The sequence below is a fragment of the Molothrus aeneus genome, chromosome Z (assembly GCF_037042795.1).
Source record: "Molothrus aeneus isolate 106 chromosome Z, BPBGC_Maene_1.0, whole genome shotgun sequence".
NCBI lineage: Eukaryota > Metazoa > Chordata > Aves > Passeriformes > Icteridae > Molothrus > Molothrus aeneus.
The window spans coordinates 54,100,442-54,118,893 of NC_089680.1; the positions used below are offsets into that span (position 1 = coordinate 54,100,442).

General features: G+C 38.2%; 1 protein-coding gene across 2 annotated transcripts in view; it reads right to left on the bottom strand.

The window, feature by feature from the left end:
- Window positions 1–613: 613 nt before the first annotated feature.
- Window positions 614–18,452, bottom strand: part of SNCAIP (synuclein alpha interacting protein) — an 86,901-nt gene continuing 69,062 nt past the window's right edge. Inside the window, exons 8-12 of one of the 2 annotated variants that reach the window (XM_066569577.1) lie at window positions 17,421–17,590; window positions 10,778–10,870; window positions 7,278–8,346; window positions 5,391–5,458; window positions 614–1,182 (exon numbers count right to left, since the gene is read on the bottom strand). In XM_066569577.1, the coding sequence (XP_066425674.1) occupies window positions 1,098–1,182; window positions 5,391–5,458; window positions 7,278–8,346; window positions 10,778–10,870; window positions 17,421–17,590 (1,485 nt within the window). In that variant the 3' untranslated portion in view covers window positions 614–1,097. The remainder of the gene's footprint in view (window positions 1,183–5,390; window positions 5,459–7,277; window positions 8,347–10,777; window positions 10,871–17,420; window positions 17,591–18,452) is intronic. The other variant, XM_066569578.1, reaches the window with a different exon arrangement.

Consider the following 18,452-nt stretch of genomic DNA (forward strand, 5'->3'; position numbering starts at 1 on the left):
GACTTCCCTGTGTTATATTAGAACAGTCAGCAAAACAAACCCTCATGACTTTGAATCTTTCTCAGAAAATTGTAGCAGTCTTCAAATGGAAATAAATCAACATAATCAAAACAAAATAAAGCAAATGTATACACACATATTTGCTATAAATAAATGTGACAAGGAAAGATTGCCTAGCAGTCAGGTTTTGGATGTTGTGCTGTAGGATGCATTTGAAGAATGTACTCATAGTTTACCAGAAATAAAGTGAATTAATTCATTTTCTCTGAAAAGTTAAAAGAACATTCAATAAAGGGATCATGACAGCTTTGAGAAATGTGGATGAGAGTTTCAGCAGATTATGCAGTAACTTCAGCAAAGCTGAGCACACTGCCAGTGCTTGGCAAGTAGCAGTAATTGGTAACTTAAAACTGCATTTACACTTTTTTTTTTATTTCTACATGTTTTAAAGCTGATAAAAGACTACTAAATATTAAAGCAACTTTTGACACAACTAATTGACTGAATCCAGAAACTGGATGTTGTCTAATTATCAAATGAACATCAAAAAGAACAAAAAAACCTTACCGCTCAAAAGAGGAAATGAATTACAGGAATATCTGCACTCAGTGTATCCTATTAACACCGTCTTTATTTCCTTTTTACAAAAAATAGAAATACCAACAGACAAAACATACTAAAAAGAAAAATCAATGCTTTTGCCTTGATCTCACTGAGGAGCTGCTCAGGCAGAGTCCTGGATGAAACTTTGACAGTATATGCTGTTGACAAAGGGAAATAAAGATATATGACAATATATCTATGCAAGACACAAAGTACAAAACGTGTTCCGTGGCCTAACAAACATTTTGGAGGTTGCAAGTGTCATAACAATTTTCAAATTGTTACTTCTGCTCACCCATGCCTTTACACAGCACAGCTTACAAACAAGTTACATATACACATATATAATAAAAAAGATTTGTATATGGTATAACTGATACAAATTAAGGCATCCTAACAGCTGCTGTTTTGCTGGTGAGGGGTATGTCTCATAAAAGTGTTTCAAAAGGCTATATTTCAGGTATTTCAAACAAAGTGAGACATCATGACATGTTTTAGAGGAAGAATTCCTGCAGCTCTGGCTCTTCAATACTCTTTTGACTGTCAGATTTCTGGATTTTCCAGTTGATGTCATCATGCCTGGAGAAAAAAACGGAGAAAATTACTCAGTGGTAACATTAAAAATATAAAGGTGTTGGCAGTGTGTTTATTTACCCTGTTTTGTTCCACTTGTATGTATTCAAATCTGAATTAATCTTTCTGTCTGTGCTCATTTTCTAGACACATGCTAAACATTGTGGATTTTTTCTGAGTTATAACTTCATTCTGAAATCAAACCTGAAAACCAATGGGATGATGAGAAGCTTTTTAAGTCACAGCACTAACTAGTGTGCTGTTGTCATGTTCTGGTAATAATGCAAAGAATATAAAAAAAAATTCCTTGTACTTTAGAGGATGGTATCACAGTGACAGAAGGATCCACCACAATCAACATTAGACATATCCTATTGGTTTCTGACTCTGCCTGAAATAGAATTATCTTATCACTGTTAATAATCATCAGAGAGAAATGAACCTCTCTACCTATTGTGTAGGAGATTTGAATGAAGCTTGCCAATAAGAGTAGAAAAATTAAGCACAACATATCTGTAGCACTCATTTTCTTCACTTCCTTTCATATGCTCTTGCTCTGAATTCCCAGTATGTTCACCTTCTCATCAATTAATCCTTCTAACTGATTGTTCACTAAGCATCTAATCCACAGCAATTTTCAAACCTGTTAAGACCCTCACTTTTAGTTATTAGTACTGAAGAGCGAAACTCCTACAATACAACCAAGACTAGCTGGTTTGCTGCAGCAAAGGACAGACACTAGAGTGAGACCAAGAGTGTGCATGAAGGAGTTTGCCTTTAACTCATAAGCCTGACTCTTGTAAGCTAGAATAGCTTTATTTCAATCTACAACCATCACAAAGAATCAATATTCCCAATAAACTTACACTTAGGATGGTTAGTTAACCTGGTGGTTACTTCAGGGTTTAAGAAGCTGAGCTCATGGTTTTGGGTCCTAATAAGAAACGCATGAGGGATCATTCTATTTTAAACCCCTCTTTATTCATCTAAATTACAGCTGTCACATACCCAAGGCAAGATCAAAAGGCACAGAATTGAGCCAGACCAGACAGATTTTGCAGAACTGAGTCTGAGGAGATAAAAGAGGAGCTTAACTCTTTGCCATACCTACATGTTGGCATTTCAGGTGCATTGCTGTTATCATAGCATTACTTGTGTACCTTTATTGAAGGATGCTTTATAATGCTAAGACTAACCTGCTGCATTGGCCCAGGCTTGCAGGGTTGAAAGACCCTGTGGGTGAGTTCCCCATGTAGAGGCTCACTAGGCACACCAAAGAGCCCTTTGGCAGCTCTACAGTTGCAGTGTGACCTCAAAGAAAATTTTTGGCTAATGCAGATGTCTCTAGGCGACAATACTGAACAGATATGCTTTTTACAACTGGAAAAAATGTATAACTAATATTGCTAATTAGTAACCAAATTTCTAATTAAATTTCTAACAGATTCTAGTGCCTGTATCGCCACTAATACATCCTCTCATGCAACAAGCAGTGACACATGATCACAACAGATCACCAGAGAACAAATGTAAATCTTCTGTGACAAAGTTACTTTCACATTCATGTTACACTCTTCTAGTATAGTTACTAGCTACTGGTTAGTAATTAGTTAATGGTTACTATTTTGTTGGACACAGAGATAAGCATTCTTTTCCTGGAGAATATATTTGAAGTTGTAATTTATCCATATTAGGCCTAGCAGTGGGATATGTATTAGGTTAGACCCACTTGCTGTTTTAGAAGCATGCCCATTTTACTATCTGACAGACATGATGATGGATTCTGCTGAGTGCCCCCATGTAGGAAGCAATTTTTGCTGTTCATAGCTGTACCTCTGTACAGGGTTTTATATTGATATGGTGAGTTACTGTTTATTTTAATGTAATGCAGATCTCAGTTGACTCAAAGTGTGGGAAGGAACTGTTCATTGGCATACAGGTAAGATGGAAAAAGACTACAAATATTTGCTTGGAGTTGTAATACGCAAAAATAATCCTTCCAAAAGAGGAAAAAATATTCCAAACCATCTTGCACATCCAAAATTTCCTCCAAGACTTTAAGAAAAATAGGGTGTGCCAAATTTAAATAGGCCACTAAAAATTTAGCACAGTCTTCTACTATTAAGCTGTGACCAACTTGAAAAAGTAAACTACAAGCCCTTAATGTACTTTGGGGTATTTTGAATGAAAACAAAAATAAAAAAACAAATCAAAAGAACAGAAGCTGAAGAAAAAGTGCTGGAAACTAGCTGGCAGGAATGCAATCTCACTGAAAGCAGACTTTGTATAATAACTTCAGATTTCAGAAAATGCTAATGAAATCCCCTATTATAAGGGTGCAGTGTCACAATGGGCTTGGGACAGTGTTTAGAAATATAACTTCCCAATGTAAAAATCTGTAAAGTTTTTAACCACCAAAGACTGTCCTGTTTTCAAAAAAAGTTCTTTATTTTTTTCAAAATAGTTCTGAAATGATAATTATGTAGTGTGCCCAGACTATCCAGGGAAAATTCACATAGTGTCCAGGAGGTTGTAATGCATAAAATGGTGATTTTTTTTAAGATTTAAATGTCACAACTACTGGGCATCATGTAGCTGACATATGACAGGCACCCATTTTGCTATTCAAAAATCACAACATATGCTATAGGTCATTACAAAGGTTAATTTAGAAGTTCTGAGAACCTTCAGTCTGTGTTCCGATTTCTGAAAAGCCAAATACAACTCCCATTCTTTTGTGATGTTTGGAAATCTCATGCCACAGACTTGGGCACACAGTTTGCCCACCTCCTGATTTCTGGGCACTGTAACAACTCCTCAGGCTGTGCCAGTCGTGCATTCTGCTCCCTGCTTCCCACTCCCTGGTTCTCCAAGTGTCTGTGGTAACGGGGGCTTTAGGACATGCTGCCTGGACCAGCAGTGCCTGGAGCGATAGCCAGGAGTTCGTGCCCAACCATCACCCTCCCAGCAAGTGACTCCACAGCCCTGCAGTGGCAGCCAGACATTCCCTGTCTCTCATTTCTGGGAAAATGCCACATTGCCATTCTCACAAGAGCAGTACACAAGGAAAGTGACAAATTACAACAACTGCCTACACCTAGGAGATGGCTCTAACATAAGAACGAGATTAATAATTTTGTATTCCTCTACAAGCAGCTGGATGTTTTGGCTGGAAGCTTCACATTGATGCTCCCTCAGACTGCTGCTATCCAGTTTTCTGCACAAAAGTTTCCCTCTTTGTTTTCAGGAGAGAATGAAACCTCTTGGAAATCTTACAGTTTCTGGTTTCATATACACTGTGCCAGTGGCTTCTGAACAAGACTCACATTTCCATTACAGAAACTGAGTTTTTAAGTATGGGAAGGTCCTGGCAATAGAAAACTAGTGAATGGACCCCCCTTCCTCCATGTATTAGATATTTAGAAAACACTAACTTGAAAGTTAGGAAACTTAGGGTCTTGAACTGCAGAATAACTAATATCAAACTAACTTTACATCTCAGTTTAACAGAAAAAGAAAAAAGGAATTTGTGAGTGTTAAGAGTTAAGTGAAAATGACAGGTCATTTTTAGAGAGCATTTGCTTATAAAATAAACATTTTATCAAGTGTTGTTTCTTCCAACATATCTTTATGTAATTGAGGGACTGGTTTCTATCTGCCCGAATAATCTTGAGGGAACGGAACTAAATTAAGGAGTTTGAATACAGTCAGAGTTAATCTGATATTAAAAAGAGTTAAAAAACAGATTTAACTTCAAAGTCTAAGGGAAAGTAAGGAAAATGTGTGAAAATAGAAGAGCACTTATTCTTACAGTAAAGCATTCTGCTTCATGTTCTCTGTATTCTCTTTAGAGATGAACTGTGGTCTTTTTGCTCTTCTCACGAGGGGAAATTTAATTTCCATTCTCATCTGGTACTTGACTTTTATTCAACAGAGGTGGAATACTCAGCCAAAGTCTGCTATATACCCTGCTGGATTTATGAGCATGAATACTTTCTGTACTTGCTTGGAACTGAAATCCTGTAGCCAGTTCAATGGTGACATCAGCAGAAATCCATCATAAATTTTTGCTTTTCTAGGAATTTATATGTTCGTCTACTTCCTCTCTTGTGAATCAATCAGTTGAGTGCTTCAGTTACAATGTTAAAAAACACATACAATTTGAGAAAAGAAGGCAACAGAGATGCTAAACATTACCACGCAAAAGCACATACCAAGCATAATTACCCAGCTCTTCATTCAACGTGCTAGAAGAAAGACTGGTGTAGCTGAAGTAAGGATCCTAAAGAAGTATAACATCATAACAATTAAGAGCATGCACAGAGCTTCCCACATGCATAACATGGAAATCAACTAAAACATGCAGTCAGATAGCCACAGTAACAATTTAACAGATTTTTTTTTGCACCTGAATCTGTTACCTCTTTGAGATATGTGCTGTGGCTCTTTGGGTTGGTATGAAAATTTATTCTTTCAACAGTTCTGATGCTGGCAGCAGTAACATGCAAACATGCTCTCTTCACAGAACAAGCATTTTATATTGCAAGCATCAATACTGTTACAATTACCTCATACAATCCTTCAAATTTCTTAGGGAACTACAAAAAATGCTCATAGACCTGCAACCTATCAGAACATCTTTGAAAACAGACTGTCTTTTCTCCTGTCACTATGAAATCTGAATCACCCATTAAAAAAAGGCATTGTGTTGTAAAACTACTTTGTTAAACTGGCTGTTCAACGAGATAGTGGATGTCTTTAAAGACTCAAATCAGTAGTTCATACTGTGATTCTAAGTAGACTAAGAAATGCAGCCCCACTTCTATTAAGCCCTTTAGGTCTCCTTTGAATTTTTCATTCAGTTTCATTTAATTTCATTTCAGTTTGCAATAGCAATAGCTATGAATGGTCTAATAGCACCCACTAATATGGACTATTCACTATTTCCCACTTCTCTCTTTCCATTCTTTCTTTTGCCTCCTCTTTGCCTAAGATTTCCCTGCATTTTTCCCCCATTAACTTGCCATACATTTTACAGTATATAATTCACTACTGCCCCTCCTCCTATTAGCCTGCTTTATGTATTTTTTTATTTTGAAATTATTGTTTCGCCTGATGTCTTTCTATCTACTGCTTCCCTCCCTGCTTGTCTTCCACAGTGGATTAAGTCATCTACAATTCCCTCTCACTCATCTCTATTGTATCTCCGGATGCTCGCACTGCACTCCAAAAACATACTGCACCCACAGTATTTCCTACATCTGTCTCTTCTATTCAGTACAAAATCACAGAATCACAGAAGTAACTAGGCTGGAAAAGATCTTTGAGATCATCGAGTTCAACCTATGACCTAAAACCTTGAAAGATGCATTTGCTCCAAGTATTTTCTCCTATCTTTTAAACTAGTGGACCAGTCTTTAAAGTGCACACATCCCTCTTTCCTTTAGGTTCCCAGAAAAGGCACTCTGTTCGCTGTAGAGAGGGAAAGATCTGAACCAGTATATTTTCTGACAGGCCAACCATATGTTCTGACACAAGAACACTCTGTGCTATGAGAAGAAGGTGGCCAAGGAAGACTTGCTGCCGACAGCTTCAACACCTAGGGTTGGCTGTAGCTCCCACAGAAGCATGAAGGACCATTTCTGCAATATTTTCTGTTATTTTTCTTATTTGGTTGGCCTCATCAGTCTTTACAGGACAGGACAGGGCTAGTCCTTCATTATTTACTCCTAAGAAAATGCATGGTTTCAAGACTGGCATTCTCATTGTATGTTTTGTCACTCACTGAAGCATCAAACATCATTTCCATGTGAATCACATCTCTGTGGAAAGCTTTCAACACAGAATATGGGAATCATGTGCCCTAAGAGCATAGACTCTATACATAAGCAATACCTGCCACTCCTTGGAAAATTATTCCAAAACTGAAAAGTGGATGGGCTTTCTGTAGGTCAAATACAAAAAAGTATTTGTGTGTATTGTTTTGCAATAGAAAGGCAGAAGGAAGAAGCATTACTTAATGAGACAAGAAAATGAGACACTTATGCATTACTTAATGAGACATGAAAAAAAAAGGCCCCTCCTTCTTTCAGTGTACTCACTGGCTTGTTTCTTCCTTTTGAGACAACTGCTGGATTTCCCTTGCTTTCTGTTGTCTTCCTTCCTAGTGAGGTAAAAGGTAGCGTTGAGGAGGTTTTGATGAGGTTAGCTGTTTGACAGTTGTTGTTGTTATTTTGGTTGCCACTCAGTGTCTCCATTATGGACCGAAAGGCTCCAAAAGGCCTTTTCAGCTGCTCCCCTGCATGCTCCCCAGAGCTGGCTGGAGCCCGCACGACTCCTTTGCTCCGGTCTTTATCCTTTTCCTCATTCAGTTCTGATTCTGCTAGCTCCACCTGCACCACAGGCTCCTCGAAAGTTACTCGAAGTTTCAAATTTTGAGAGGTTCTGCGCTTTGAGGATGGAGACTTGAGAGCACTCTTTGGGCTGGTGGCAACCTTCTGGGCAGCAGCACTGTCGATGCTAGATGGAGAGCTGTCTGCACAGAACTGGTTCTGAGGGACGGTACCAGACTGATATGGGGCTTCATTATCCGCATCGCTGCTCTCTGAAGTAGGGGAAGGACTGTGGCCGTCCACAGACTTAGAGACCCTGATGCCAAAAGGAAAACGCCGTCCTGCTGTGGAAGTGTGCTTCTTAAGCATCATGTTCAAACTCTCTGCACTCTCAACACTCTCCACTATAGGCTGAGGCCTTGGTTTGTCAGTTCTTTTCACAGGGGTGTTCTTGTGGTCCTCAGAATTAGCTGAATCTGTATCAGACTCGCTGAGAGACCGCTGCATCAGCTGCCTCAGTCGGGCTAACTTCAACTCCCTTTTCTCTGGCAAAATCTTCTTCACGTTCTTGGAGGATGCATGAGCATCCTGAAATTCTAAAGTCAGCTTTTCCTGCATACAGACATTTTCAGAGATTTCCTTCCCCAGCAACTGGCGCAAGATTTTATCAGAGTCCTCATCTTTTATCTTAGCTCGAGCACGACTAGATGTGCTTGTTCCCAAGCTGCCAAGAATCTGAATCCCATCTTGGGTGTTCAATTTACTTTTTGGGGGAGACAATTCATCTGCTTCAGATGGTTTCCACTGGGGTTTGCCAGAAGCAGGAGATGACGGCAAGCTTAAAGAAAAAAAAGAGGAAATGTCACAGCAAAATTAAGGCATATCTAAAATGTGAAAGTGGCATTTCCAATATATGTGTCTGTCTCAGTTTATTGTTACTTATCCTTTTCATTGCTACTCATATGGAATTCATTACTATGATGCCACAGCAAAGATTCCATAGAGAAGGATGTAATATTGTTTTTACTCCTATGAAGAGTTTGAGTGCCTTCATTTTCTCTAATAAAAAAAAAAACAAAACCCAAAAACCAAACCTCCTTAAAATTAAAACTTAGAATGGCTAATCAAACATCAAATAGGACTTTGAGGAAAACCCTAGAGAAATTACTCCTATTTGTGAGAGTTGACATGCAAAAAATCTCCACAAGGCCAAATGCCTACTATTCAAGTCACATCATAATATAAAACTAGCTTATTTTAGGTCCTGTTTAAGTACCACCTCTCTGCATAGCATTGATTTCATAAATCTAAACTGCATCTGGTATTAATAATAACAACCATTCAAGACCTCATAAAAAATCAGGGCAATTTGCACTGAAAACCTTTTCAGATATGAAATATTGAAAAGCAAGAGAAAGGTGACATGAATGTATTTCATACTAATAGAATAATAAATTAAATTTAGAACTTCAACTCTTTTACAGAAAGAAACAGCAATTTCAACAATGCCTGATTTGTGAAGAATGTAAATTGCAGAGACCTTTTCTTTTCCCGTGACATATGCTAGAGCTCATAACACTTCACATTCTTACTTTAAACCACTTTTCTTCTAAGCAAGGATAAGGTGACAAAATTTAGGTCTTGTGAGGTTGGTAAGCACATCCTTCTTTGATGAGTCCGTAGTTCTCACAATGTAAAAAATTCACATGCCTATACTAAACACCTAATTTTCAATTAATTTTATGCCTTTTTTTTTTCTTAAGGCAAACCTACACACTCTGAAGAACATGCATTTATCTACAGTGCACATTCCTAATAAAAGGAATATGTTATCTTAGATCTGCTACTGCCTCCTTGGATGATGAAAATATCTACAAGTGAGTTCCAACTAGAAGGAAAAGTAGTAGCCAACTATGAAATAAAATAAATAGAGTGTAATTTTCAGACTTGGTGACTTAACCAAAATGAAGCTGAAGCCTACCCTTTTACAGGAATAATGAATGATGAGGGATTTGCTTTCACTTGATCTTATCTGGTGCTGAAAGTAAAACAGTCCTAGTGCGCACTAGAACTCAGATGAGAGACCACTTGGAGAGATCAGGCAGCAAAAATCACAGAAACCAAATGAGCCAGAAAATAGCTTTTGGTCCCATTGTCCCTGTTGAGCTGGCACACAGGGAAGACAAAGATTCCTAAAAAAAGGCAAACCCCCCTTTTTCCAGTGTAGTTTTCTACTTCAGCAGGAGTTCGGAGCTTACAGCCCTTTCCTAGCTGAAGTTCCTTTACACAAGTGCATCTCCAATCCTAATGTCTTTGTTATCTACAACTGCAATTGTTTGCACATTGTCTGAAATAGTGACACATGAAATACAGGACCATGGAGCATTGGTACAGGAAAATGCTCAAGATTCTATGAGAATTGAAAAAAAAAGCAGTCATTGACTCTACAAGTTCATACTTGATGACCACAGTTCTGATTGTCAATGGCTGCAGAAGCTTTTATGCCAGCTTTACATTTTCACATACAGGTAGCCCCCTAACAACTCTGAAATAGGGAAAGCACTATAAATGGCTTCCAGAGAGGAAAATACACTAAAAAATAAGGATAAACCAAGCTCTATTTGCATGTGAGTTATTTTATTTCTTTCAAAATCATCTTCAGATTGCTGTGAGAGTGAAGTCATGCTTGCTTCATGTGCTTCCATGCAGACCTCTCACTGTCAGAGAGACACAGTCCTCTGTCTCCCTCTTTAATGTCTGAAACTTGTGTTTCTTTCTGTAACTTCTGACTGGATACATAAACAATAGCTTCCAGAGATTTACTTTTTACACAATCTAGAGCAGGTAAAAGATTTAATGAGTATAAGGAACTGTATTAATAAGAAAGCAGGTTTTTTTGGTAACTTTTTATAACTTACTGCTAAAAGTAATGTATGATAGACCAACAAAACATCAACCTTTACATCTTTCCTAGAGTTTCTAGGATCTTCTGCTGTTCATCTAATTTAAAACATACAACATTCCACTGTAAAATTGGCTTTCTCTCTATTGGAAAGCAGGGACTATTTAGTTTATACTCAGAAATTTCCAATATTTATCAGTATTACTTACTGTCAAACTCTAGAAGCTCAGCTTCAAGTCCACGAGGTGGCCCCACATTTTCTTAACAGAACACATCTACTATTTAGCCAGATCACAGCTTCTCCTGATATCTGGTATATTATGAAAATATGCAAATCCAGGCTGCAGTACAGTTCCAGTCACCTTACCTTGGGGATGTGGGCAGTGACTTGCCCTCTGACCGCTGGGCTTCTAAAAGCTGCTGGAGCTGGTTCTGTAATGTCACACGTTCCACAGTCTGCCTGCAAGAAAATGTAAGACTGTTTACCTCAAATTGTAAAACTGACTAACTTACATAAGTAAGTTACAGGAAAACTTATACTACCCTTTGAATTAAAGAAAGAAGTCCCCTTCACCTGTACTTTATATAATAAATAGAGAACTTATGAATAAGAACATAGAGAGTTTGTGCTTCTGTCTGAATTTCTGCTGACATTTTGGGATCACTGTAAAAGAACAACTGAGAAAAACTTATTTGTCAGATCAAATTATTATACTTCATATAAGGACAAGTGTATGATTATAAGCACCAGTGAATTTAAACTGACTCACAGACACAAAAATATGGTAAACTTAGGGCATTTGTTTCTTACTTGTTTATGGAAAAGAACAGAAAGCACACAGATTAAGCAGTCACTTCATATGTTTGGTGGATGGCCTTCATCATCTGAGCAACAGCTCAGGAAACTGCTCTCTCCCTTCCTCTTTGCAAATGAGCTCAGAGAAAAGTTTCTGCCCACTGGAAAGGATTGGTCCAAACTACAGCTGCAGGATGGAGTTGGCTGTTTGATGTTTGTAACACATCAGCTTGTTGTGCAACCTTTTCAAAGGTCCTACCTGGGCTCTGCATCCACCTTATTCCCTGTACTATACCTACCCAAGTGTATCACTTTCAGTGTGGTGTTCTGATCTACACTGTTTTTCAGATAACTTAGAGACCAGCACTTAAAAATTGCAATAGTACCTAAAAATTGTTAATGAGAGTGATATCCACAGTACAAACTCCATTTTCCATTTGTTACCTGTAATCACATCTGTTTGTCCTGCAACATACCTATTTTTCTTGGATGGTCTCAGTTGAGCATTATAACCTGCAAACCCTCAAGTACAAGAATGGCAGATTAATTTGCACAAAAAGATAATCTTTTTCCTGCTTCCATACAATTCAGACTTTCCATTCTTACATCAGAATACCCCTTTTTGTTGACCACCACAGTTAACATCTGTTTAGTGGTCTCTAATTTACAATGCATCTAAACACTGCACAGAGAGAATTATTTGAAAACTTATAGAAAATTAGAGATTTGGAGGTTTGTATTCCATGGTCCTGACCAAATAACCATGGGAAAATCACTTTTTATCATGTTCCCCCAGGCTCTGCTTCTGTTCCTGTCTATGTTTTTAGTACTTTTATTCTTATTGGATTTGCAGAACTAAGGCAGTTCTCTACCAATGAGCTAGACCCTTTCCTAGCTCACATGCCATCAGCAAAAGATTTAGCTGTGTTCCAAATGCAGTCCCTATAACTGGCCATGTCAAGGCCAGAAAGAATCCAGATCACTTTTTAGAGGTTGTACTTACAGGGCTGGCAGAAAAAAAATATGTTTTACTTTTAATATATCAAAGTGAATTTGAAAAGTGAAATAGAAATAAAGGTGTGATCTTGACATACTGCCTTGCATTTTACAACACAGCCATGCTTTATGTAGATCCTTTCTTCCTTTAATTTTCCATCTTTCTTCCTCTGGCCTACACACTTCCTTAGACTATTTTAAAATTACTTCTACCATCTGTCAACATTAGCTTATATTGCAGATCGCCAGATACTCTCCTACAAGAGCCAGTGAAATTCTTTTTAGGTTGTGATGCAATTCATCTGTTTTCTTTTCCTTTTATCATTCCTTCAATTTCTTTTTCTAAATAATGCAGCTAACAGTTTTTTATGTTTTTAGTTTCAGTGGAGATCTATGACATGTCTACCTCTTGAGGTAATGCTCATTCCCCTTTAACAAAATATTGTGCTAAAAGAGTTGAAGTTTACTCCATTTTCACAGTTTAACTAGTTAGTACATAAGTCACAGACACCCACACTTCTTGCCAGCACTATCCCTAAAGATAAATAACATGCACATATATATTCCAAGGTAACAATGGAAAGGAGATCACAACTTTTTGGAATAGCAATAGTGCAAGGTATTAAAGCCAGACTGATTTAGGAGACAAGACCACTGTAGCTTCAGAGGTAAGAGGATATACTCATTTTATTATAATTGATGGCCAAATTCTGGGGATCTTAGCTTAGCCAATGCTCCCAGTGAGTAATATGTAAGGACTCTTCAGTGTCAAGTTAGACATCTGGGGACCCCAGATAGGTCCTTAGGGAATCAGAGAGCTCAGTAACTGCAGAGGGAATAGGCTGAGGCACTGGGCTCTGCAAGAGTATCTCTCATAGCATGTTTTTTTTTAATTTCTTTTTATTTCTCAGTTTTTAGTTTTTTGGGTTTTTTTCAAATAACACAAGAATGACTATGCTACAAAGCAGAACACAAAATGGCTTAACTAAGTGAAAAAGATGAACATTTCAAAGTTTATATTGGGTTTCTTACTATATGTCTAGATACCATGATCTACCCCAGAAAAAAACCCACACAATGAAAAACCAACCACCAATGAAACACCAACCTGCACACACTTTACCATACCACTATGGAAATTTTTTATTCAGTTATTTTCACAGCTGCTCCTAAGATGTTCCAGAAAATAATGGATTTCTTTCATACAACACAGAAAAGTGCCTACAACAGAGAATATTAAATTATCCTCTCAACTTCATCTTTTGACTCATGGTTTGTTTTGATCTTTTGCTTGACAGCATATTAGAAGAATCCGTAGGTGTCTCACTCATTAATTGACTAGCCCATGCAGGTCCATAAATGTAGGACAGTACCATCTGGAAATGCAGGTCCATTTTCAGGCAGCATTGCAAAAGAAGTCTATAGAAGCACTCACTTTATGTCATTAATTCTGACATGGTCTTCAGACCAGGAAAGCCCAAATAATACAAGTTATACTGCAAGTAGGAATTTTCTACATTGCAACTACGGATTTTTTTGGGCAGGTGAAGTCGGTGAGAGAATAACTAATATTGTAAGACCTGTGAAGACCTCAGGAAGTAAAATGAAAGCAAATTACTTTGTAGAGCCTCTACAGGAAACTTTTGTGACTGTCCTAAGTATTGTGTTTAGCTCAGAAAGTCATACTGGATTGAAAAAAAATCTGTAATTAGCAAGAGATTTAAAGCAAAACTTGCATTTTGAAGCCAGTAACACCAGGTCTTTGTGGGCCACTTTCCTCTCTACCTATGGAAAGAATTGCTTGGTTTTTTCCCTTTTAGGGGAAACCCTCAGCTAATCCTCTTGTGAAGATTTGATGGAACATTTGTAATTTCCACTTATTTCGTTCTTCCAAAAATATAAAGGCTTTTGCCTCTGAATGGAGAATTAGACTCAGCTCAGAATATTTTTCTTTACTCCTCTGAATTTGTCATCTGAGCTGCTTTGGTTCAAAGACCTGCAAGATGTGAAAACTGGAAAAAAAAATGATGTTATTATTTTGATTTTATGTCTTCTGTTAATAAATGGCTCCAATGGTTTGGAATAACCATTGGATTTTATGTCTTCTGTTAATAAATGGCTCCAATGGTTTGGAATAACTCTCCCTAAAACTCCTCTTTGTTGTCTGATGACTGGAAGAATTCATAACAAGAGAATGGAAGATGACACGTCATTCTTTGGGTTAAAACCTTTGAAGATTTAGGTCTTGATAAGTACTTGTCTAAGAGAGTTTCTGCATTGTTTTTCTTCTTGCAGAATATCAAGAAGATATATCAAGAAAAACATCAAGAACCTTTCTTAGGTTGGGGAAATAGTATTACCAGATGAGGCTCCTTTATTTCATCAATAAAGCACTCAAAAAAAAGAAGATTGCATGATAGCTCATGCTTATGGAAGCTGAGGGAAGGCTGGGAAACACATAGGAGCCCTCAGTGTTTTGACCCTTCAGGTATTCCATCATGATACAGTCATACCTCTTCTGTCTCTAGAGCAGTGTTTTCATTAACCCTGGGAGAAGTACTGGTGAAAATCCAGGAAAGCCAGCTCAGGTTGCAGTTATTCCTACGTAACAGCTATGTTACGTACATTTCAAAGAATGAGATAGCAAACTTGACTCCCATCTGTTGACATCTAATGTCTTCAGGATATTCTTAACTTCTTTCAGGATCTTCAGAGGTGTTGCAGACAGTGAATTATCCTGCTATGAATAAGATCCCCTTGTCAAGGTGCTCCATGGATACACTTTGTACTGTCCTTGGATTTTTCAGAAGGATGACAACTGCAAAACAGGGCAAGTGTCTTCTTCCATCATCCTTTCTGGCTCCTGAGCATGAGCCTCTGAACATGGTCCATTGCATTTATCAAAACCTCCTGTGGCCTAAGGCCTGCAGCCCAAATAGCCATGCAGAAGCTGCTCCTTCAAGCAGAAAACAGATTATTTCACTGCCTCAGTAAACTGCAACAGGGTTCCACAAGAGAAATATCTCTGTAGAAGAGGGAGAAAAGGCTGCTGCTGCACTTACTGAAACTAATCTGAAGCCTGAAAAATAGGCTGCTTTAGGGAAGGAGATTTAACTCCAGCTGAAACAAGCAAAGAAACTCCTCAGGACCCAGATAAGAATAATTTCAATTACTTCCTAGGGATGCAGTCTGTGAGACAACAGGGATACTTGGTAAAGTATTAATGCTTTTATCATGAAAGTCACAACTAGAGTATTTCTGTGGGAGTAAGCAGCCTGCTGACTCACATAACAACTCGTTTCCTTCCAAACGAGAGGCAAAACTTTTATCAAGGACTGGGTGAGAACAGAGACATGGGTATTCTGTGGCTGCCACCTCTACTTCCTGGTATGTGTGTGTTTGTGTGGTTTTTTTTTTTCCTACTGAATTATGGAGAAAATATATTCCATCATATTACTCGTGACAGGAGTCGGCTGCTAATTCTGTCTTCTAGAGAAATGTCTTATGTTTATTTTTTTCCTTTATGTTAGATGATAGTATTTTTCAGCAAATGGACCAAGTGCAACCAGGTACATTGAAATATCCAGGGGACATTGTCAGGCTACAAAATGATGGAAATGGTAAATATTATAATGATCCTCAGATCAGTGTTTGTATTTTTGACAGTATAAATGTAATAGCATGAAAATATTGCAAAGGGAAAATGTAAACATAAAGACAGAGTTCACTTCCCTGTTACTGTCATGGACAAAAGAGATTCAACATGGGGGATTTAACTTAATTCATGGTTTATTAGCATAAATATTTCACTACTGGTTCAGGTATTAGGAAACAAAGAAGGAAGACATTTAAAACATCTATCCTCCCCTTTTCCAAGCTCAACTTCTCTCCCAGATTCACCTGCATATCTAGCTCCTCTTCACCATTCCCAGGCTTTACTCCAGACATCTCTCTTCCCCTCTTGTCATTGCTGAAGGTTACCCCCAGTCTTTTCAGTAAACCAACATGCAGCACCAGTCAGGGTTCATGTGCAGCACTTTCTCTCTGTTACTCCCTTCCTCCCACCCTTTCCTGTTCTCTAGTGTAGGTCTTTGACAGGTTGCATTCCAATCAGGATATCGCTGGCTCTGGGCTTGTCCATGGGCTGCAGCCCTTTCTACCTGTTCTATCAGAGGTACTCCAGGGACCACTTGGGGGTATGCCTTCTCCACTCCAGCTCCTCTGGCCTTGCTGTTCCCTCTGATTGTCACTCTTCTGTTTCCTTCATCTCTCTGGCATTTTCTACTCTTTTTTAGGTATGTTTATGACCGGTGGGGCTTAGCTGTGTCCTGCATTGGGTCTGTTTCAGAGAGTTCTGTCTACCAAAGGGAAAACCCTCACTCATTCTCACTGATGCCACTCTGCAGCTCCCCTGCTAGCAGAGTATTGTAATTCATACCCAATGCAATTAGCTACACATTTATCACCACAGAATTATATGGTCTCCTTGAAACATGGGGTTATTAGAAGTCATTTTCATGGACTGTGATAGCTGACATCTTGATCACATATCTGTGCTGGAACAATGTCACATCAGTGCTGATGGTTTCTAAGAGTCTTATGAGGATACTGACATGTTAAGCCACAGTAACTGTACCCACAATTAAATCAAGCAACTAGAATTGTTTGTGTTTCAAAATAATAGGCTCGTTACAGAATATTTAATAAAAAACATACCAAAATATTAAAACGAGTTCATATGAAGAAATATAGAACAGAAGATAGTTCCTGAGTAGCTATTTTAAGTTTTGGTGACTTTTCAAGACCAAAAAAAAATCCTTGCATTTATTGTCTCTACTGTTCCTCCCAACATCAACACCCAGCACTGTAACCTGTAGATAAAAGCATGCTATATGAGCAGAAACGATGATCTGTAATGATGTGATTGCCAGATATGTAAAGGGAAAAGGGACTGGATTTCTTCATACATACCCTTTTTAGCTTCCACTCTTTTAATGTATGTCCACAGCAAACTGCCACAAAAAGAACAGCTGAAAAACTAAGGTGCTAAAGGTGAAGGGACAAATACTCGAGAGCAGAAAAGAGTGGAGAAATAAGGTAGAAATCCAACTTTAAAATGTCATATATAAGAAGAAGAAAATAGACACTGCTAATAAACTGAAGGCAAATTAGAGTATTGTTTTGAGATAACCCCTCTTGCTAAAAATGAAACACTTACTCCTTCAGCTGCTTAGTCAGCTTGACAACCTGAGAGGCCAGTGACATACATGTCTCCACAACAACTAAGTAGCGGGAACACATGGTGTGCCCATGTCGCTCAGCACTTTGAGAGGGTTTCTCTCCCACATGGTTTTGCATGGTGACATTTGCTCCATATTCAACCAATGTCTGTAAAAACATAAAAGGGAACAGTGACATCTGTAAGTGCAAATCTCTGCTGTGACTTCTGATCAGCACAAGAATGGTTGGACAAAAAGCACTCCTGAATAAAATGTTTGAAAAACATTAGTCTAAGCTAGTAATTTTTAAAATTCAGTCACTGACAAATCTGTTTGCAGCTTGAATTCAAACCACATACCAGTAAAATCTACCACTCAGGTGCAACAGTAACATAGAAGAGTGAGAGCTGCAGTTCCGAAGAGCTATAAAGAGACTACATTTTATATGTTCTTCCTTCCTCTCCCCTCGAAGTTCTACTAAATGAATTTTTTTCTGTTCATTCATTTTCATGTTCATTCATTTCATCCTGAATGTACTTGTAGCATTCATACAGGTGAGTGGGACTACCAAATGAGAACAGAGGACTTTTGTTTGGCCACCTATTGATTCTCTCCTGCACCACAGTAACAAACTTTTGCAGATGCACCTATCTATGCATTACAGAACATTGTGATAACTTTACACATGGCAGACCTAGAAAAGAAGACACAGGACACCTGTTCTAGATGGCATCTGGGTCCAGAGCAGCAGCAGAATGAACACATTGCTAGCCAGTTTATAGTGGGTAGTGATGAGCTGTAATAGCTTACCAGGTCTTTTCTTAGGATCTCCACAGTGCAAGGTATGGTAACACACCCTTAGAATCTCATTTTATGTCTTTGCTACAATATTTGCTGACTCCTTTTGTTGTTTAATTCTCCATTTTCTACCACAGCAGAATCCCTATGTTTAAAACACTCCTTAGGGAAGTCTCAGTGTCCTGACTCCTTAACTAAGTAATGCTTAGATATGAAAGACAGGGCAGATGCTT